General features: G+C 43.3%; 1 protein-coding gene across 2 annotated transcripts in view; it reads right to left on the minus strand.

The window, feature by feature from the left end:
• The window catches only part of UBE2K (ubiquitin conjugating enzyme E2 K), a 33,731-nt gene extending 9,822 nt beyond the window's left edge, over positions 1-23,909 (minus strand). Inside the window, exons 1-2 of one of the 2 annotated variants that reach the window (XM_035111919.2) lie at positions 23,745-23,909; positions 867-960 (exon numbers count right to left, since the gene is read on the minus strand). In XM_035111919.2, coding sequence (XP_034967810.1) covers positions 867-960; positions 23,745-23,807 — 157 coding nt within the window. In that variant the 5' untranslated portion in view covers positions 23,808-23,909. The remainder of the gene's footprint in view (positions 1-866; positions 961-23,744) is intronic. The other variant, XM_060278903.1, reaches the window with a different exon arrangement.

Here is a 23,909-nt window from a genome sequence, read left to right on the forward strand (position 1 = left end):
GGTGGGATTTCTTCCCTCCTTGATTCATGGTCAGATGCCTGTCATCAGCATCATGTGTCTAAGGTGGTACACATCATGTGTACTACCTTAGACATATGCATGTATATCATGCTTCTTTAATAAAAAAATTCCTTCAGTAGCACCTTAAAGACCAACTAAGTTTTTATTTTGGTATGAGCTTTCGTGTGCATGCACACTTCTAGACCTGTCAAGCAGTTGAATTTTTAACTAAGGCCTGAAAACCTGGTCTTAAAAATGCTTGTACACTCTACTTCCTTTGACTGGGCATTATTCAGCATCAAATGTTTATGAAAGCAGGTCACTGTATCATTAATATGGAACGCTTAGCCCCCCCCCATCCCGCCCCGATTGCACTACTACTTCCAAGGTGTCCGTACAATAAATTATGTTCAGCTAAAAATATTTATGCATTTCTATCAGATCAAATACACAAGTCATTACCAACTCCTGCAAATGTGCAGCCCAAAGTTTTCTAAAATATTATGTGCACAAACTAGCTTGAACAGATATATGCTACAAACAAAGAAGCAATCTTTATTTATCTTATGTGACTGCACAAAAAAAAATGTAGTTCAATAACAGGCTTCAAGATGGGCCACAACATACCGTACCTTTCCATGTATAAGTCTGGTTTTTTAATTAAAAAATTATGTTCAAAATTGTGGGTCATCTTATACACGGATACAATCCCCCCCCTTCTCAATTTGGAGTCCCCCAAAATAGGGTGCGTCTTATACATAGGGGCGTGTTATACACCGAAAAATACGGCAATTTCTTATAAATTTAGCTTCAAGTGATAAGACGTGTAAATGTACTATATGGCTTATACAAAAAATATTACTTGCCTTCATATGGTGTATCCGGAGGTCCTGCTATTTCTCCTCTTAGTTCTGTAAAATTTTCATCTACAAGATCTACTTTAATTTGATTTTTGCTTGTCTTAAAAATAAAAACAGAAAAATTACAATCAGATGCTAGTATGTACTGTATTTTCTTTTTTCTTAAATTTATAGTTTTAAAAATTCTGATAGCAGTTTTGCTGTAATAGTCAGTGCCTAGAGTCACACTGGAAGTCACATAACCCCAGTATTTAACAATTCCTAAAATACAATAATTTATTAAACATTAAAAGCTTCCCTAAACAGGGCTGCCTTCAGATGTCCTCTAAAAGCCTGGTAGTTGTTTTTTTCTTTGATATCTGGTGGGAGGGCGTTCCACAGGGTGGGTGCCACTACCGAGAAGGCCCTCTGCCTGGTTCCCTGTAACTTGGCTTCTCGCAGCAAGGGAACCGCCAGAAGGCTCTTGGCACTGGACCTCAGTATCCGGGCAGAATGATGGATGTGGAGACGCTCCTTCAGGTATACTGGACCGAGGCCATTTAGGGCTTTAAAGGTCAGCACCAACACTTTGAATTGTGCTCGGAAACGTCCTGGGAGCCAATGTAGGTCTTTCAAGACCGGTGTTATGTGGTCTCGGCGGCTGCTCCCAGTCATCAGTCTAGCTGCCGCATTATGGATTAATTGTAGTTTCCGGGTCACCTTCAAAGGTAGCCCCACATAGAGCGCATTGCAGTAGTCCAAGCAAGAGATAACTAGAGCATGCACCACTCTGGCGAGACAGTCCGCGGACAGGTAGGGTCTCAGCCTGCGTACCAGATGGAGCTGATAAACAGCTGCCCTGGATACAGAATTGACTTGTGCCTCCATGGACAGCTGTGAGTCCAAAATGACTCCCAGGCTGTGCACCTGGTCCTTCAGGGGCACAGTTACCCCATTCAGGACCAGGGAGTCCTCCACACCTGCCCGCCTCCTGTCCCCCACAAACAGTACTTCTGTCTTGTCAGGATTCAACCTCAATCTGTTAGCTGCCATCCAACCTCCAACCGCCTCCAGACATTCACACAGGACCTTCACCGCCTTCACTGGTTCTGATTCGAAAGAGGTAGAGCTGGGTATCATCCGCATACTGATGAACACCCAGACCAAACCCCCTGATCTCTCCCAGCGGGTGCATATAGATGTTAAAAAGCATGGGGGAGAGGAAAGAACCCTGAGGCACCCCACAAGTGAGAGCCCAGGGGTCTCTCTTATGTAGTTGTTAAAGTATGTTTGGGATTAGACACATTAAGAGCATGGAGCAGGTCCAGCAACATTTTTTAATTAGACTAAGGCTCCAAATCAGCTCAGTTAAACTGCTTTAATCTCACTCAAGTCAATGGGATTAAAGTAATCTAACTGGGTGCAGACATGTTGATATTTAAATTGCTGAGTACTTAGATTATATGTGTACTGCATATTTATTAAACCACAAAAATATACATTAGAAACAATTAAATTACCAATGGGTGGCACATTTTTATTCTCCATGATCATTAGTTTTCAAACCTTGCAAAGCAGATTAAAAGCCTAATTCTAAGGAATAGTTCTAGAGTCTAGACCTTAACCTTGAGTCCCCATATGTTGTTGAACTGCAACTCCCATCATCCCTGGCCACTGGTCCTGCTAGCTAGGGATGATAGGAATTGTAGTCCAACAGTATATGGGGATCCAAGGTTGAGAAAAGCAGGTCTAGAATGATGATGATGTTGTTTAATTACAGAGTAAACAAAGAAATATAAATGTGGCAATGACAACTATTGAACTACCACTGGCTTTGAATAAAGACACTTGGCAAAAGCAGACACTTCATGTTCAGCCACATCCTCCCACACTCTTAAGAGCATCCATCTCTCTACTATTTTATATATCACTACCAGCAAAGGTGGGTGGGAAGGTAGGGAACAGAAAGGAACCAGGAAAGAAAGAACCTATAGCAAACAGCATGCTAATAATCCGATGAGATTGAAATAAGATTTGTGTTTGAAACATCCATGTGTCTTAAAGAAGTACGGCAACCATGAGTATAAGCAAGTTACTTTTAAAAAAGGATGCCAAGTGTTCTCAGAATTTAACAACTACATACCGGTACTGCCACAATACCTTTAGGGATCAGTGTACAGTACTCTTCTGTAGACTTAAGGGGCTTTAGGAAGAAAATTTGCAAGCAGGATGGTAAAATATGTATTGCTGATCAATTTGATATGTCAAATATCACCAACTAAGCCATGTATTATTGAGCCACAGCCAAATATTATCAGATGTTCCAACTATTGTGTAGGAAATGGCAGCTTTCTCTCTCTCTCTCTCTCTCTCTCTCTCTCTCTCTCCATCAATGTGCATAGTGCTTTACAGATACAAGCGGAAAGTCCCTACCCAGATGACTTAGCATACTATCTATGGTATAATTTGACACAGGGAGACCACAGAGGAAGTAGAGGCAGGTGGTGCAACCAAGCAATTTTGACCCCAGCCTTAACAGTATTACTTTTGTACGAATTCTACTCTGAAGAACACAAAATCTCTCCCCATGTCACTCTATGCCTTATTAATTGCTTCTACATTCCTGATACAGAAAAACAAACAAACCCAAAACAGTTTGCCGACCCTGATAAAAAGAAAAGAAATATTCTGCTGCCCTGATGCTAGACACACTACGAACAAATACCATTTTGCTGTAGAAAAGTTTAATATATGTGATAAGATGTATGAGAACCTGTAAATATGGACATGCCAAACCACCCCACCCCAGGTAAAAAAATCTTCCTAAAAATAAAAATGGAGATGAACGCCACAACCCCATAGTCACCTTTGACAGGACTTAACAGTCCAGGTGTTCTTTACCTTTTTCTTTTTCCTACTTCCTATACTGCCAAGAGAACACGAGACGCTCCAAACAATGCAGGAGAAGCCTGTGCCATCATTTATCTATATGACACCATCATCCAGCGTTCAACACTGGCAGGAACTGCCTCATGGACTCTTTTCATATTGTCCAGGACTTCTCAAATTCTCTAATGGCACAGGAAGGAGCAGTAGGTCTTATGCTGCCATGGTAACCCAAGAACTTGCCCCAGTGATGTATGTTTTGTGAGAAAAAATCAACAGGGAAATTAGGGTACTCTGCAGTGAAACTTTTTTTGATGCCCTAAAGTGAGATCTAATTTAACATGTTTATTTTACTTGAATTTAGTACGCAAAGCTAAAAACATTGAAGCTACCAAGCTTGCCTAATACTGTATTTTCAATTGGCATCCTTTGTTTGTTACTAATGAACTTAAACCTGGGAAGAAACTTATTGCACATCATTGACTAGGACTGAGTAAAGCATATAATTAGGCTGCAAATTAGCAAAAATCCACTGCTAGGATGAAGTTGTCTCTATTCCAAAAATTCGCTCTAAATTTATATCAACTTTAAAGCAAAACCAACTGTGATAAAGCCTCCCTATAAACAGACACACACGAAAGTGGCTTGGAGATAGTAAATTCAGTTTGCAATTCCTTTACAAAAGCGTATGAATCCAAGACATATAGGTATGTTTTTCCTTGACATAACTAGACTTGATGAACCAGCTTTATTTATTGGGGACTCAAAAATTTAACTTGCCACGCTTCCATAATGACATTGAATGGGAACCACCCAGCCATTACAGAATTCACACACCTGGTACCTGGGGACATTCTGCTGCTTTTGCTTACCCTGCCCTCTAACATCACTCCTGCCCACTCACCTTAGCAAAGTTTCTACTTAGCTAAGGAAACTGGTTTTTCAAAACATGTTAATCAAGTCTTACTTCTTTAAAGCAACTATACTAGTTCATGCATACATTGTGCAAACTATTGCATGATGGTGCAAACTATTTGCAGGACAAAAAGTTAATGGTTGAAGACCTCATTCTCTCCTTTCTAGTAGACTGTATTACAATTATACAATTCTCTAATTGTATAATTGATTTTTTTTATTCCAAAATATAACAGGTAAGCATTTCTTAAATATATATTTTACCTATGGAAAATACTGTCCTTGGAGAACTGGAAGAATGTACTATTCCTCTGAAAGATCTATCAAGGTTATAGTAGTATATTCAACTCCAAATGAGATACTTTGAAGTCTAGAGATGAAATTCTCTAAGGGCTCCTATGCTTAAACAGGGCAGAGTTTTAAATATGCATATCCTTCAATAAAGTCTTATCACCTGACCAAACTTACTAGAAAATGGTACTCAAACTGTAGCAGCAACAATAAATACAGTCATACCTCGGTTTACATCCGCTGCGCTTTGAGTACTCTCAGTTTGAGTACGCCGCGGACCCGGAAGTGTTTACTTCCGGGTTCCGCAGTGCGCGCATGTGCAGAAGTGCTCTATCAACGCTTCGCGCGGAAGAAGCGCTCCATTTAAGTACTGCTCAGGGAGCAAATGGCTCCACGGAACCAATTGCGTCCGTAAACTGAGGTACCACTGTAATACAACAGTTCTCTCTTAGCTTGGGACACCATTGATATTTGTTTGTTGTATATATAGACATAACACAAAGTTTTGTTCACATTCCTAACATGCATTACAGCCATGACTGGAAATGGGATTTTACCTGTGCTCATATTTAGACTCTATGTTACTATATGCAGAGCATCTAAATAGAATTCTTTCTGGCTGCACTCAGAAAATTAGCAAATAATCCAATGAAATGCTTTTGTACACACACTCATCCAAAAAAATGCTTATACAGTGGTGCCTCGGTTTACAAACTTAATCTGTTCCAGAAGTCCATTCTTAAACCGAGGCACGCTTTCCCTAATGAGGCCTCCTACCGCCAGTGCCCTTCCACCATTCAGATTCCGTTCTTAGACTGAGGTAAAGTTCTCAAACCAGGACACTCTTTCAGGTTTTGCAAAGTTCGTAAACTGAATCATTCTTACAGGACTGTTCTTAAACCGAGGTACCACTGTACAAGATGCATTTTTAACAATCCTTTTCCCTCCCAACAATTTCACTTCTAGGCATTTAGCCTAAAACACGCAAGGAGCCACAAAACCTCCCTCTAATAATGCAACTTCAAAAATAAGGAAAGGTGGAAGAAAAATATATGCCACTGAAAATGTGCTATAGTCAAGCTATTTTTAGACCTATGTATAGATGGAGAGGACCCAGGTGGCGCTGTGGGTTAAACCACTGAGCCTAGGGCTTGCTGATCAGAAGGTCAGTGGTTCGAATCCCTGTGACGGGGTGAGCTCCCATTGGACCTAATGGTCAGGGGTCCCTTTACCTTTACAGATGGATACCTCAATGTGATGTAGATTCACAACATCAATGATTAATAATAGACTTTGCTACTTCACTATTAAGATACATTTTGCCTTTATCAGCTTGAATTAAGCTACTAGTAACATTAATGATATTAGCATCAAAGGGGAAGACATTCATTTAATAGTTAACTTTAGGGTTGATTGAAAATGTCCAGTACAGTTTGCAAGTGCTCTTCATTGCAGAAAGCACTACAAATGAATATTTACAACAGAGCAAACATTTTACTTTTTCTATTATGCACTTGCTGGAGAAAAAGTTAGTGACTCTCAGCACCTCACAAAGACAGGCTACAAACTTGCTCTAACGTTACGGTCTCATAAGACTTAAGGTGCTATCTTTCAGAAAAGTAAATATATATTTTTGTAGACAAGACTGTCTAATTATTAAATCACAAAATTTACTAGCTCAAATGTCCACACTGTGCCACAAATTTTCCTTCAAGTCTTTTGTATGATAAATACTTCCAATTTTTCACCAATATGCACAATGTTGAAGTACTAAAGGTAAAGGGACCCCTGACCATTAGGTCCAGTCGTGGACAACTCGGTCGCGGAAGACTCTGGGGTTGTGGCGCTCATCTCGCTTTACTGGCCGAGGGAGCCGGCGTACAGCTTCCAGGTCATGTGGCCAGCATGACTAAGCCGCTTCTGGCAAACCAGAGCAGCGCACAGAAATGGTGTTTACCTTCCCGCCGGAGCAGTGCCTATTTATCTTCTTGCACTGTATGCTTTCGAACTGCTAGGTTGGCAGGAGCAGGGACCGAGCAATGGAAGCTCACCCCGTCATAGGGATTCAAACTGCCAACCTTCTGATTGGCAAGCCCTAGGCTCTGTGGTTTAATCCACAGCGTCACCCTATGTATACATACCATGTATCTACTAACCATAGTTAACATGGAGCTACAGAATCATAGAATTGTGGTGTTGGACAGGACCACAAGGATCATCTAGTTCAGCCCCCTGCAATGCAGGAATCTTTTGCTGTTCCAGCTAAGTTGCAATAGTTATTGAGTTATGGACTGCAATTGTGAATCCACATATACACTGAAGGTGTATGGAACATAATTGTTCAGAGAAGCAGCATTCCAAAAGACTTAGAATAGAGAGAGACATCCAATAATGTCTGCCCATGTGCACAATGGGATTTCCAGTTTCTCTCCCCACACCCTGCAATCTGTCCTCCCAAATTCTGTTTTAGGGTTCCCCAATTGTCCTGAGGAGATTTGGGGGGTACGCAGAAGGATTTCAGGGGAGGAGAAACAGATGCCTGCTCAGACTACACTAAATCTCACCCATTGTGTTTTATGTTTGGGGAGGAGGGGAAGAGATGCTTAAGCCAAGAAACTCTTCTCCCGCAAGCTGTATATAACATCCTAAGTTGTCAACTGTATTCTTGGAACAAGCAAGGAGATTGCATTAAGTCCAGGAGCACACTGAGACTGTGGCCTTGGTTTGCAATAGGCTCCTTTCCTTCACCAGTTAAGCAATTATAAAGAACATAATTTAAGTCAACACTCCCCTCCAGTGACTATTTTAAAAAGTCATTTTCTGTGTTATTTATTTATGCTACCTTGTTTTCCACCTCCAATGAGATATTTATATATAGCTAGCCTATACCCTCCAGGCTTTTTACACATTAGCACAAGTCTCTTGGCCAGGCCAACTGGCTTTCCAACTGAAAAGTCTAGCTGACAATGGGCTTTAGCAGATTCATAAAGTACATAAAAGGAGAAGAAAACAGAACTGTATTCCTTTTGCCCATCCAATGTTTAAGGAAAAAGTAAAACAAAAAATGCACTGCTTTTCACATCCTAAGGCATTTCCCAATCTTCCATAAATTTGTGAATAACCTAACTGGCTCACTATCCCTAATTACCTAACAGAAAGTATAATTGTGCAGTAAGCAAATATAAAGCTTGCAGGTAGGGAAGAAACACAACTATTCAAAGCATTTATTCCTGTAAAAAAAACGAAGCACTTAAAATCTAAGCCATTTTGTTCTTTTTCCTTCCAGAGCTTGGGGCCAGGTTCTTCTCTGCCTTCACAACCTTTTGACAGATATATTAGCCAGCAAACTGAACACCAAGTCTGTCGTTTGTTTTTCCCCTCCGCCCATTACAGGCCAGGTGTCTGCCTTTAAATAAAAATTTAAAATTAAGGGCAATGTGAACATTCATTACTTGCAACTTTGCCACCCTACTGGTACAAAAAAAGGGCACTAATAATGTGCTTTACAAGCAAACAAAAACTGTTCCGGAAAGTTTGAGAGACCTGGCCCTGTGACACTGAAGGGGTCAACCAATCAGGACTCTTCAGGGCCAGTTTCTGCTGCAAACAGGAATAACTGATTTACCCTAGATAAAGTTGCAAAAAAGCAGCAACAACCCAACTTGAATTTTTGTTTGTTTGTATGCAGTCACAATGTCTTGAAATCCCTTTCTCCTTATCATCTCAGTTCACTTTCTAACTGCAAAGCTAACCCTAATATAGAGTGCCCTTATTTAAAAGTATAATGCAAAACATCCTGATTTTACAAGATCACTACCTTCTTGACCTGCAACACAGAAAACATTCATTTGCATTATCCTTCAAAGTGTAAGCAGCTATTTCTGAGCTGCCCAGTACCCCCTCCCAAATGACTGAAGAAAGTTATCTAGTTCTGAAAGACCTTCTGAAAACGTATGTGTATTATTAGTATTTTTGTTATTGTTATTATTTTAATTTATAAATTGCTTCTCATGAGGTATTCTGAAGCAATTTATAATGTTTTAAGATTCATGTAGCATGCAGCTTATGGGGCAGACTGAAAAAAACATGGTACTGCTTTATATAAAGGAAAGCAGGAGAGAAAAATGAAGTAAATAATTATTGTTCTATGTATTTAAAATGCTTATATACCGTCAATTACTTACAAATATTAAAGTGATCTTCAAAACATAAAAATAATCATGCAATGAATAAAAGCATAGACCAACACAATAATAGTACCTAACATCCAGTGACCAAACAAGTGTACCGGTACTAGTATCCGTGATCAGGAACAACTGGATGAACACGAGCTTAACTCATGCCAAAAACATAAAGCAGATTTTATGGGCTATATACTCCCACTGACCACAAAAAGTGGTCAATGATTTCAAAAAGTATAGAACTATCAGAAGAGTCTCCTTTAATGATTTCAGTCACTAGGTGGGGGGGGGGGGCAGATAAAATTTTAAAAACTGAGAATGAGTCAGACCTCTGAGGTCCTTCCTCAGGGACTTTCAAATACTGTCTCCACTTCCCTTCTACAGACAACTCCACAACACAACTGCTATGAGGTTGAGAAATAATCACTCAATGTGACTCTATGAAACCAACTCTGCAGGTAGCACACACAGTGCCTCCTATACTGAATCCATGGAGTTCAACCAGGAGGATACTTTGGGCGACAGTCTTAAAATGCAAATAATTATCCAGCAGAAGTAATTGCATGGGTAGGTAAACTAAGGCCCGGGGGCCAGATCCGGCCCAATCACCTTCTAAATCTGGCCTGCGGACAGTCAGGGAATCAGTGTGCTTTTACATGAGTAGAATGTGTCCTTTTATTTAAAATGCATCTCTGGGTTATTTGTGGGGCGTAGGAATCCATTCACCCCCCAAATATATATATATATATATATATATATATATATATATATATATATATATATATATATATATAGTCCGGCCCCCCACAAGGTCTGGGGGACAGTGGACTGGCCCCCCTGCTGAAAGTTTGCTAACCCCCTGAGTAATAGGGTCATGTCCCCGTCCCCTGTGCTGTTCTTGAAAAAGGCAATCAAGTCCTCCTTGGTCCCAAAACATGGTCTCAAACCAGATTAGAATGCGTCTAGATCAGGTGTGGGGAGCTTGTGGTCCTGCAAAGGTTACTGAACTGGAGCTTCTATCATCCTGGCCACAACGCCAAGTCACGGGTTCCTGATACATTCGAACAGGACCAGAGAGTGCTACAATAAATAGCCACACCCTTTTACTTTGGCCATAGGCTAAGCAACAGCAAAGTGATTACTGTAAGAAGAAGCAGGACCTTAAGCACCTTCACTATGGACCACAGCAAAGTTTCCAGACTCACCACAAATTCCTGCTATGCCTCTTGTCTCACCAATGCTACATGGGAGGGATTTTTAGTTGGGTGTGGGAATCTGTTAAATTTTAGTGTATTTGTAATTTTATTGTTTTTGGTTTTATTGTTTTATTGTCTTTTTTGTGTTCTTCTTTTGTTGCGTTCTTTGCTGTTTTTTACAGAGGTTTTATTTTGTTTTTAAGGGGAGGGGTCAGGGCTGCCCGGGAGGGGGTCCCAGCAAGCAAAATGGCTGGGGCAGATTCCACAGGGGGGGGGTGCACTGGAACAACCGATCTCAGTGGTCACGGGTAGGAGGAGGAGTTACGCTAAGACCAGACCATGTCATTACCGAGGAGGCAGACTTAGTCGTTGTCTGAGGACTATCCCTGCCTCCAGGTCTGGTCCTGACCGGACGGATATTGGAATAGGCAAGGGATACCCACATGACCTGAAGGTGCTGCTGTGCAATGCCAGGTCGATGATGAATAAGACCACCACCATTCACGACCTGATTGTGGATGGAGGATTTGACCTGGCATGTGTGACAGAGACCTGGTTGGAGGAAGCCGATGGGCCCGTTCTTGGCGCTGCTTGCCCACCAGGTTTCTCTTATGCACAGCAACCCAGGCCATCTGGGCGGGGAGGGGGGGTTGCAGTGATTTTTAGGAAGTCATTAGTTTGCACCAGGCGTCCTATTGGGAAGACCCAGTTCTCTGAGTGCATGTTCTGGAAGTTGGGCAATAGAGGCAGTACAGGATTCCTTTTGGTGTACCGACCTCCCCGCTGCACCAAGGATTCCCTGCCCGAGCTGCTTCAGGTCGTGTCGGATGTGCTCCTGGAGACACCTAGCTTGGTTGTCTTAGGGGATTTTAACATCCATGCCGACACGACCTTACAAGGAGCCGCTCGGGACTTCGTGGAAAGCATGGCCACCATGGGGCTGTCCCTGAATAAGTCTGGCCCAACTCATACCGCGGACATGCCTTGGACTTGGTGTTTACCTCTATGGATGTTGGTGATCTGACATTAAGTAAAAGTGAAACAAAAGAAGTGCCATGGTCAGATCACTTTCTGGTGCAACTGGACTTCTCCGCAACCCTTCCCCTCTGCAGGGAGGTGGGACCGATTCGGATGGTCCGCCCCCGCTACTTAATGGATCCAATTGGCTTCCAGAGAGTGGTAGGGGATGTTTTATCCCATGTCGATGGCCTTTCAGCTGATTCCCTGGTGGCCCGCTGGAATGTGGAGTTAACCAGCGCTATTGACTGTCTGGCTCCGAAGCGCCCTCTCAGATTGCATGGAGCCCGGACAGCCCCGTGGTTTTCCCCGGCGCTGAGGGCAATGAAACAGTCGTTGAGACGGCTAGAGCGCCGGTGGCGGAAAACTCATTTTGAATCAGACCGGACACGGGCTAGAGCTCAACTTCGAGCCTACCAAGTGGCAATGGCGACGGCGAAGAGGACCTTCTTCACCGTCTCCATCGCATCTGCAGAAAACAGCAGCAGGAGACTCTTCCAGGTGGTTCGCAATTTAGCGGAACCACCTGCTCCATCCGGGCCCAGTACGGGCCACATGATCTCCTGCAATGATTTTGCAAAGTTTTTTGCAGATAAAGTCGCTCAGATTCGGGAAGAGGTAGACTCCACCGTGGGAGCAGGGCCGGGGCGGGGGAGTGCTAGAGTCCTGTCTAGTCAAGTTTTGTGGGATCAATTTCAATCTGTTACCTCCGAGGATGTGGACAGGCTGCTTAGACGAATGAAACCAACCACCTGTCTCCTTGATCCTTGCCCATCCTGGCTTATAAAAGCTAGCCAGGAAGGGCTGGGCGATGGGCTTCGCGGGTTGGTAAATGCTTCTCTCCATGAGGGAGCCTTCCCAGACCCGCTGAAAGAGGCGGTTATTAAACCGCTTCTTAAAAAACCATCTTTAGATCCGGCCAATATGGCCAACTATCGCCCAGTCTCAAATCTTCCATTCTTGGGCAAGGTGATTGAGCGAGTGGTTGCGGAACAACTCCAGGCACGCCTGGAAGAAGCGGACCATTTGGATCCCTTCCAGTCAGGATTCAGGCCTCATCATGGGACTGAAACTGCCTTGGTCGCACTGGTCGATGATCTCCGGCGGGCTAGGGACAAAGGTAAGAGCTGTTTCCTTGTTCTGCTGGATCTCTCAGCGGCTTTTGACACCATCAACCATAACATCCTTCTGGACCGTCTAGAGGGCTTGGGAGCTGGGGGCACTGTCATGCAGTGGTTCCGCTCCTTCCTCCTGGGCCGTGTTCAGAAAGTGGTGGTGGGGGATGAGTGTTCAGACCCCTGGGCTCTCACTTGTGGGGTGCCTCAGGGTTCTGTCCTCTCCCCCATGCTTTTTAACATCTATATGCAGCCGCTGGGAGAGATCATCAGGGGGTTTGGGCTGGGTGTCCATCAGTATGCTGATGATACCCAGCTCTACCTCTCTTTTAAATCAGAACCAGTGAAGGCGGTGAAGGTCCTGTGTGAGTGCTTGGAGGCGGTTGGAGGATGGATGGCGGCTAACAGATTGAGATTGAATCCTGACAAGACAGAAGTACTGTTTGTGGGGGACAGGAGGCGGGCGGGTGTGGAGGACTCTCTGGTCCTGAATGGGGTAACTGTGCCCCTGAAAGACCAGGTGCGCAGCCTGGGAGTCATTTTAGACTCACAGCTGTCCATGGAGGCACAGGTCAACTCCGTGTCCAGGGCAGCTGTTTATCAGCTCCATCTGGTACGCAGGGTGAGTCCCTACCTGCCCACTGACTGTCTCTCCAGAGTGGTGCATGCTCTAGTTATCTCTCGCTTGGACTACTGCAATGCGCTCTACGTGGGGCTACCTTTGAAGGTGACCCGGAAACTACAACTAATCCAGAATGCGGCAGCTAGACTGGTGACTGGGAGCGGCCGCCGAGATCACATAACACCGGTCCTAAAAGACCTACATTGGCTCCCAGTACGTTTCCGAGCACAATTCAAAGTGTTGGTGTTGACCTTTAAAGCCCTAAACGGCCTCGGTCCGGTATACCTGAAGGAGCGTCTCCACCCCCATCGTTCTGCCCAGACACTGAGGTCTAGCTCCGAGGGCCTTCTGGCGGTTCCCTCATTACGAGAAGCCAAGTTACAGGGAACCAGGCAGAGGGCCTTCTCGGTAGTGGCACCCACCCTGTGGAATGCCCTCCCACTAGAGGTCAAAGAGAACAATTACCAGACCTTTAGAAGGCATCTCAAGGCAGCCCTGTTTAGGGAAGCTTTTAATGTTTGATGGATTTCTGTATTTTAGAATTTCTGTTTTTTTGGAAGCCGCCCAGAGTGGCTGGGGGAACCTGGCCAGATGGGCGGGGTATAAATAATAAATTATTATTATTATTATTATTATTATTATTATTATTATTATTATTATTACAAACAGAAACTGTACCGACCAGCCTAATAAAGTTGCTCAAAGTAAAATTAATAGTTTAATTCCTAAAGCAGAGGTTTTTAACATCCACAGCTCCCTTGACCAACTGCATTCTTTCTGCAGCACCCCTCTGGGGCTCAGGAGCCCAGTTATGTCACCCCTTGTCTGCAGAGCTTGCAACCCCTCACCCTTTTCGAACACCATCCCTTGTGGTGTGTTCCCTCAGCCTCCCCTCCCCTCTGATGCAAGAGGGCATCAGAGGTAGGAGGAAAGGAAAGAGGGTTGCCCGCGGCACCCCTGACCATCATTCAAGGTACCCCAGTACCCAATAAGTACTAAGTAGGAGGATCTTTATCCTGTTTTCAAAACACCTTAGTTCCTTTAAGCCCACAAAAATCTAGGTGTGGGCAGACTATGAACTGCCTCTAGAGTACTAGGAGCTGTTGCAATGAAACATATCTGTTGCATTTTTTTGCATCATCCTAATTCATGCAGTGTCTGAACATGGACACTAATTTGGGTATTAGAATCAGAAATAGTAAGCAAATAATTGGCGTGATCTGTTTTGAGCACTCTTTGTATAATAACTGTCACTATACCATATCATTTCTCCACTGCCAGTAATATTTTGAATAGCCTTTATTGGTCCAATGTGAAGTCTATTATAAAAACCTTTAAAGCACTTCTATTTTATGTCTATTCACACCACTAATAAATTAAACAGAAGCTTCTCAACTACACTATTAGTATTATTATTAATAATATTTATTAATTAAGTTTGTATGTCACCCTTCAACTGAAGATCCTGGGGCAGTTCACAAGTACAGACAAATACAAATTTAGAATACAAATAAATAAAAATAAAGCGAAAACAAACCAATAACCCCTCCTCCCACAAACACATTTAAAAAGCCATAGAATGTTAATCAGCCGAACCTGGTTAAAGAGAAATGTTTTTGCCTGGCAGCAAAGATATGTAATGAAGGTGTCAGCCGAGCCTCCCTGGGGAGAACATTCCACAAAAGGGGAGCCACTGCAGAAAAAGCCTTGATTCAACTACAGTAGTACCCGATTCAACAAGTGCTATACACATGCAACTAACAGTAGGTACACCAGTTAGGAAAGCCATATTCCAAATCTCCAAACTGTTTTGTGTAACACATACACAAACCCCATAGAGAATCAATACATGGAGTCTCTTAAGAAAAAAGAGAGAACACCCAATAAGCCCATGTTCACACCTGGATCTGTTGCATACCATACATGCTGCTGGATTGTGGTTACAACTGAAGCTTTTGGGCAAGTAGTACAAATGTTTAATTAAAACTAGTATAAACGTTTAACCAAATGACACACAGGATAGATTTTTAAAACAGCATGTTTCATAATATTTGACATGGCAATATATCAACACCCCTGTTGTTGTGTACTACAGTAATACCTCGGGTTACGAACGCGATCCGTTCCGGATCGCAGTTCGTAACCCGAATAGTTCGTAAACCGAACGCGATGGGCGCCGCCATTTTGCGCATGCGCAAAGCGCGATTTTCGCGATTTTCGCGCTTTGCGCATGCGCAGATCGCGCGATCGCGCCGCTTCTGCGCACGCGCGCGCGGTGAAAACACTTCCGGGTTTGCGCAGTTCGTAACCCGAACTGTTCGCAAACCGAGGTGGTCGTAACCCGAGGTACGACTGTATAAAGTAACAGTTGTAACAATATGTTAAAGGTAAATGAAAATGTTTCAGTTTTAGACCCCCTAAATTGTAGCAGTTTCCAGAACATAACCCTGTCTGTCTCTACTGCACATAGTTCCATCCTTATCTCAGGCATCCTATTATATCCGTATATAGTATTCTTCTTTAACTCTGTGTAGATAAGCATAGGCTTATATTGTCATTTTTTATTTTAAAAAAAACAAAAATAAAAAAACTGAATCAGTGGCTCTGTACCATCTGCAATTTATTTTCTATAAATATGGGTGTTTCCTTCATATCTTATGAAAAATAAAATAAGTAGCTCTACTAAGTATCAACCCTTGTTGTTGGAATATTGTGAGCCCTTAAAAGGTAAAGGTAAAGGGACCCCTGACCATTAGGTCCAGTCGTGGCCGACTCTGGGGTTGTGGCGCTCATCTCACGTTATTGGCCGAGGGAGCCGGCGTACAGCTTCCAGGTCATGTGGCCAGCATGACAAAGCCGCTTCTGGCAAACCAGAGCAGCACACGGAAACGCCGTTTACCTTCCCGCTGTAGCAGTACCTATTTATCTACTTGCACTTTGACGTGCTTTCAAACTGCTAGGTTGGCAGGAGCTGGGACCGAGCAATAGGAGCTCACCCTGTCGCGGGGATTCGAACCGCCGACCTTCTGATCGGCAAGCTCTAGGCTCTGTGGTTTAGCCCACAGCGCCACCCGCATCCCCTATTGTGAGCCCTTAGTGACACATAAACATGGGTTGCAAGGAACAAAATTTATGGTTTTAGCTACTGTGATTAAGAGTATTGTACATTTTTTAAAAAGTGGCTTTCAAAGTGTGTTGCAGGGAACACTGGTCTTGCAAAAAGGTAATCAACTCATTTAAAAGATCAATTACATCAGGCAAGCTTTTCTAAAAGCTCATCATTATTATTATATTTACCTGCAATCTGAAACTTGAGCATATTTTAGAATGGATGGGCAACCTGCTGCTCTTAGCCCAATTCCATCCAGTACTTGACCCAATTGCATAAGAGTAAAAAGGACAGGAGGGGAAATGGGGCAGCAGAAAGAATGTGTTCAAAAGGGGCAGTGCAAAGAGAGATAAAAGGGGTGGCCCTCCCACTTTTAATTCTTGTCCCATCTACTATTAGCATGCTGCCAACAGACTACCAAGGGAATGCAGCCCTTGACATGAGGTTACCACCCCTGCTCTCAATTGATGTGGGGTAACAATGAACCCTAGCTATATACTCCAGTCTAGAACATGCTCCAGAAACCTACAGTATGTGTACATTCCATGGAAATCGCACAGGCAATCTGACCTTCAACTAATTCCACTTTGTGCTAAAAATTATTTAGGTGCTCTGGTGCAATAATTCAAGAAGTAGGTATGAGGTATTTCCAGTGTTCAAAACTCCCATTGTTCTAGGTGCATTTTGCAACAGAATTTCATTAGTGCAAGCAGTTTCTGAGCTCTGGGAACAGTACTGTGTCTAAGATTTCAGATTAAAACTGCAAAGTGGAAGGAAAGGAGGACCTTTTTCTGCCTCCCCACTTCCAGCTACTCTCTGAAGACTGGAGAAGAGACCCTCTCAATAATATTAGGGGGGTGGGGCAGGGGAAGGACTAGACCATGTGAAAAATGAACACAATATTTTAGCTGCAGTTCATTCATTTTCAGGTTTGTATTCTTGCTATAAAAAGCATGCCTATACATTCTGTTGCAGCGCCCATAACCTAGGTTTAAGGTGCTATGTAGCTCCTAGCTTTCTAACATTGGGTATTTCTGCCCCACCTAATGATGTTTTTGCTACGGAACGCCACAAATTCCCATCCTTGTCCCAGACTATTCCCCATCTACATGAAATTGTTGCATCTGGGGATGTGGTATAGCACCATCAATATAAAAACAATGACACCTAGCTGTTTTTCTCTTTCATCAAACTTTGTTCCAAATAATTAGATATTTATTATGTAGACAAAATAAAAAGGTTTTGTTAATAGACAGTAAAGCTGATCAGGGAGTTGTATCCAGCCAGTTTTGGATACGAGTTGCAGTAGAATTGGTGGTCAGAAGCAGCTTTCACTTTTGGTTGTGCAACAGCTGCAATCAGTCCTTAAAAAATGCAAATCTTGTCAGTTATCCATGCTTTAGGTAAAGGGACCCCTGCCCATTAGGTCCAGTCGTGACCGACTCTGGGGTTGCGCGCTCATCTCGCATTATTGGCCGAGGGAGCCGGCGTATAGCTTCCAGGTCATGTGGCCAGCATGACAAAGCCACTTCTGGCAAACCAGAGCAGCACACGGAAACGCCGTTTACCTTCCAGCTGTAGCGGTTCCTATTTATCTACTTGCATTTTGACGTACTTTCGAACTGCTAGGTTGACAGGAGCTGGGACCAAGCAACGGGAGCTCACCCCGTCACAGGGATTCGAACCGCCGACCTTCTGATCAGCAAGCCCTAGGCTCAGTGGTTTAGCCCACAGCGCCACCTGGGTCCCTATCCATGCTTTAGTAATGTGCAATTTAGACTACTGGCAGGAATTTTACATGGGGCTGATTATGATGAGCATTCAGAAGTTTCAACTACTGTAGTTCAGAAAAGTAGTCACAGTTATTAACTATAATCTACAGAATGCTTAAATATCCATACTGACAGTTTGTTTCCAATTACAATTCAAACTTCTTTCGACCTTCAAACCCCAACCACCCTGATCCCAAACCATTTCCAGCAGTGCCAGGTGGAAGCTTTGATCAGGAGTCCAAGGATGCTCTCTTTTGCAAACTCTCTTCTGCAAGAAACTCTGTACCTGCTCTGAAACTCAAGGCTATGCTCCCAACAGGAAAACAGAACAAAATAATATTGTCTGTTCACCAACTGTCACTTGGTAGAGGAGAAGAGGGGCAGGATCCTTTTCTGCTTTGCTGAGTCACACTTTTTCCTCCTGTCACCTGGCAGCAACTATTACATCAGACTACAGCAAGAGAGGGAAGATGGGGTTGGGGAACACTTCCATCAGGGCAGCTGGGAGAGCAACATTTGACTCAGGGATGAACTTTTCCCATCCCAGCTGGACATTACAAGAACCTGTAACTAAGAACTGGTACCTGAATTTGCTTATTTCCTCCTCCCTCCCAATTAATTTTCATTTTGCTTCATGTCTTTTGGACTTTTAACCATGAAGGGAGGTAATGCCTTGTTTTTATTATCTTTAAAAGACAGTATGGCAGCCTTTTTCTTTTTTTGCTGAAGAGCAGGATAACAATTCTTCAAATAAATACCTGCTCCCATATGAACTCCTTTTGTGTTAAAATCTTCACTTAAGGCTCTGCTTCAGGTGTTCCTGCTGCCAGAGATGAGCTGGATAGCTATGGAACCCAATTATGGGACACCCTACTTAGGTTTGTTAGGTGCCAGTTCTGCTTTCTTTTGGGCAAAAATAACAAATGTTTTATTTGCACAAGTTTTTCAGATTAGTTTTTTTTATCCATAAATAAGATTCTATTATACCGGCTGTTTTGTCTTTTTGTTTTTAATTGCAATATATTATATTTTTAAGCATAAATTTAAGACATCATAGAGTATTAGTGGAAAGATGTGATAGGTTTTACATTTTCTAAAAATACCTAAACCTTTTTAATAATAATTAAAAAAAACAACTAACCACACTCATCATAAAAATTGAGTTTTTCATTCTCTATATAAAACAAGAACAGATATTACACATTCTTGCCAAAAATCAGTATGAATTATATTACATTTAGTAAACCAGTCCATTTTCCAGCCACTTTGGATATCCACCAAACCATTTATATAATTCAAATGTTACAGTTCATGTATGCCCTGTGCAAGTGGAAACTTACTGTGGAAAGGAGCTAAAATGTTCATAAGGGGTTGTATACAAATGGTGGTCCTATGCTGACTGAAAAATCTTTCATTCAGAACAATGGGGATTGAGGCAATCTTCAGTAATTCCTTTCCTTGCCTCATTTCTGCTTCCAGAGGGTTGTGAGACCCTTTTGTACAGGGGTCGGCAAGGCTTACCGGGCATGGGAGATCCTCCGTGGGCCGGACCAGTGCAGCACGACACTGGAAATTGCTTCTGCACATGCCCGGATGCCTGCACAGAAGCGATTTCCGGCATCTGGGCATGCGCAGAAGCAATTTCTGGCACCGCAGACATGCTCAGACGTGATTTCCGGAGCTGTGGAAGAGAGTCCCTGCACTGCACTTAGTCAGTTTAGCACAGTGTGTGGGGACTCACCGAGCAGGCAGCTCGGTTCGGGGGCGGCTCGTGGGCCAGTTAAGTGACCCTCATGGGCCACTTCCAGCCCATGGGCCTTAGGTTGCTGACCTCTGCTTTAGAACAGCATGGAGGGAGAAAAATGCTGAAGATCACCTTGATCTGTTCCTGGACACCAACTGGATACAATTCTAGATATGAAGACATGATGTTGCATATTCATACATTTTGCAATTGCCTCACAAGTAAGCTTAGAATAAAATCAATTGGAGTTCCATGTGCAAAACAGCTGTAAAAGCAGTCCATCAGATTTTCTAGGCTACTTTTAGGCATTAGTGTCTTCCCTTTGTTGTAACAGTTTATTTGAAATATCCAACACCAAGACCTACAAGAGATAATTTCTTATATATCCTCAAAGTTGCCATCATCTTGGTTTTCTTAGTTTGAAATATTAGACCATATTTCAGAATGATAACTACGGATTACTACTTTTTAGGAATATAATATCGCATCACCACAAATAAAAGAATAGGGACAGTATGGTAGTCTGAACCCATTATGGTAACATTTACACAATACTGGGTGTTGAGGAAGGGCAGAATTAGTTATGATAACAATTATAAATTTGGCACATAGTCTGGACCGAAGTGTGGGGTAATGAATAAAGAACTGTGGTTGGACAAGGAAAAAAATCTAGGTGATATCGGTTGTTGTTGTTTAGTCGTTTAGTCGTGTCCGACTCTTCGTGACCCCACGGACCATAGCACGCCAAGCACTCCTGTCTTCCACTGCCTCCCGCAGTTTGGTCAAACTCATGTTTGTAGCTTCAAGAACACTGTCCAGCCATCTCGTCCTCTGTTGTCCCCTGCTCCTTGTGCCCTATCTAACTACATCTTATTTGGAGCAGACACACTGAAATCAATGAACTTAAGTTACAGTACCTAAATCCATTGGTTTCAACGGGTCTAACTCCCAATATGACTAATGTACAATTGTGTACATTTCCGAGCACAAATCAAAGTGTTGGTGCTGACCTTTAAAGCCCTAAACGGCCTCGGTCCTATATACCTGAAGGAGCGTCTCCACCCTCATTGTTCAGCCCGGACACAGATCCAGCGCCGAGGGCCTTCTGGCGGTTCCCTCACTGCGAGAAGCAAAGCTACAGGGAACCTGTGGAATGCCCTCCCATTGGAGGTCAAGGAGATAAACAACTACCTGACATTTAAAAAAAACCTAAAGGCAGTCCTGTTTAGGGAAGTTTTTAATCTGTGATATTTTAATGTATTTTTGTATTTGTTGGAAGCCGCCCACAGTGGCGGGGGAAACCCAGCCAGATGGGCGGGGTATAAATAATAATAATATTATCAATCATACCAACACTGAAATATTCCAATTCATTATTATTTGTAGCACAGCATAAGAGAGCTTCTGGATACAATTCACTGACAGGCAATATACTTATAGCACTGCTTATTATATAACATCAACAGATCACTAATATCAAACTTGCTCCTCAACGCACAACTGTTTTTTGTTAGCATAGGAAGCATGCAGGAAATGCTGTGGACATGATGCAGCCAGAATTAGGAACATGTGTGTCCACAACTTTTGGCATTAGAGTGAAGTATATACCAGTATCTACTTAAAACAGTCTACTAAAGTAGACTGAGATTTTTGTTTCTGTATGCTGTCATTGCTATCCTCAGACTTATATATCTAAAGACATAATGATACGTAGATAGATACCCAAAAAGGTTTACAACTAAAATATTTTAAGTGTAAACATAATAAATGTGCAAACGTGTATATATATATATATCTGTACACTGATTATGATGCTGGGATTAATTTTGCATCTTCTTTTTAAATACATAGCAAGTCTAGGTTTGCCTCTCATAATGTGTGCTCTTATCTAACATTTTCAAGATGGCAACAGTGGAAGTAGTACAAGACAGTATGTCGAACCTATTCTAACCAGGAAGTTATGTCAGCATATCTCCTGTATAAGTTCAGCTTCATCTTGTTTCTAGCCAGGGTGTGTGTGGCCAGGTTTGGGCAGGTAGTGTAAACTTGAATTAATTCCTATGAAATGTTTAGTTACACTTGGTTTTTTGTTGGTGCAAGTTGCATGGAGCTCTGTGGGCAAGACCAGTAAGTGAAAAGAGTTAGGATGCAGAGCTAACTTTGTTTGCCCCTCTTCCCAAAACCATTCCCCACTCTTAGCATGCCCTCTTTGTGTCCTCTACATTAGTATGACTTCCCTTGGTTTTACTTTTGCCAGCAGGGGAGGATTAAAAATCACTTACAACTGCTTAAGGCCAGCCCATCCCATCCCAGGAGTGGAAATACACCAACTAGATGTTAGGATGCGGCCTACTCCCCCCCCCTGTGTGTTATGATCATACTGTAAGGATGCAGCAAAGGGTCACTACACATTTTTATGGCCTCAAAATCTGCAACTACAGTTCACACATTTTCTTAAGAGGTTGGTTTTCAAAAGTAAATATGTTACTATGCATCCTCCACCTTTTATCTCTGCCATATTGTTTCTCATCCCACAGGTATTTTTTATACTCAGTTATGCTAATAACAAATAACACACCAGTTTACACCTCCAATAGATTCATATTCTTCCTTTTAACAGTATGACACCATACAAACCAGTTAAAAGCACTTTGGATGTTCTCCTCCACTATGCACATGTGAAAGGCATAAACGAAGTATTCCATGCACTCAGGCAATCTTATTTTAGTCAACTGATGGTCATACAGGTTACAACTGCATTTCAACCTTTCATCACCTGTGAACTGATGCAATGCGCCCGTGATTTATTGCTCTTTGACCCAGCATTCCCTCCCCACAGACTTTCCAGATTTCTGAATGGCAAGCATTGCCAGTTTCACAGTCCCAAATTTCATTCCCCTGTCTTCCTCCTCTGCTTTCCAGCAAAAAAAAAGTGACAGCGGAAAGCTCTGATGGGTTTGATGAAATGCTGGGGGGAAATTCAACTGCTGCATCCATACCTGCACTGTTAACCATAATAAGGCTTTTAACTTTTCTCCGGCCTAGTCAGTTTTACCAGAAATCAGAAGGCAAGGGTGTCGGAATACCTGCAGGACTGAGCTGAAGACCAGTGGCAGGGTTGCCACTTTTAGAAGACATCTGAAGGCAGCCGTGTTTAGGGGAAGTTTTTTTAATGTTTGATGTTTTATTGTGTTTTTAATATTCTGTTGGAAGCTGCCCAGAGTGGCTAGGGAAACCCAACCAGATGGGCGGGGTATAAATTTATTATTAATTATTGTTGTTTAGTCGTTTAGTCGTGTCCGACTCTTCGTGACCCCATGGACCATAGCACGCCAGGCACTCCTGTCTTGCACTGCCTCCCGCAGTTTGGTCAAACTCATGTTCGTAGCTTCGAGAACACTGTCCAACCATCTTGTCCTCTGTCGTCCCCTTCTCCTAGTGCCCTCAATCTTTCCCAACATCAGCATTAATTATTACATCAACATTAATTATTACTATTGTTATTATTACATGGGCCAACATCTGAGCCAGGTGTGTGCTACTTATTTCACCCCCAACACAAGTTGGAGAGAGCATGTTGACATTTGAGAGCAGCAAAAGCACAGCCTGAGGAGGGCAGTGACGTGCATCCCCCCCCCCAGAAGGGGCAGATTCACACATATGGTGGTTAACACGCTACAAATTCAGATGTGACTCTGGGCCTCTTGGGTGGGCCTACACTAGCACCAGAGAGGATCAGATAGAGCTGGCAGGCCTAGCTTGATCCCCTTCCCCGTTTCTCATCATTTCTTCCTTCCCCCATCCCCACCCCATTCCCCTCAGATGGGGGTAACTCCCCACCAGGGGACCCCCTCCCCTTCCCATAAATTTCCTCCCCCCCCTCCGGGAAATGAACGTTGCCCGAGGAAACGAGACAACATCGCTGCTTCCCTGAGACCGAGAAAGAATAACGGGGGCGAGGAAAGGAAAACCGAAAGGGATGTAGCCTCCCAAATCTCTCCCCCACCCCCAATAAACGCCACGACCGAGGAGGGCGACAAGGGAGGGAAAGCCTGACCTCCTCGCTCTTCAGCACCTCCTTGAACTCCCGCTTGATCCTCTGCACCGCGATGTTGGCCATGTCCTCGGAGGGGTCCGACGACCCGCCCAACCCCAGGCCGCCGCCGCCGCCGAGCCGAGCCGGGCCGAGCTCCTCCACTCGCCGCCACCGCTGCTCCCGCGG

This window comes from Zootoca vivipara, chromosome 9 (assembly GCF_963506605.1).
Source record: "Zootoca vivipara chromosome 9, rZooViv1.1, whole genome shotgun sequence".
Lineage (NCBI taxonomy): Eukaryota > Metazoa > Chordata > Lepidosauria > Squamata > Lacertidae > Zootoca > Zootoca vivipara.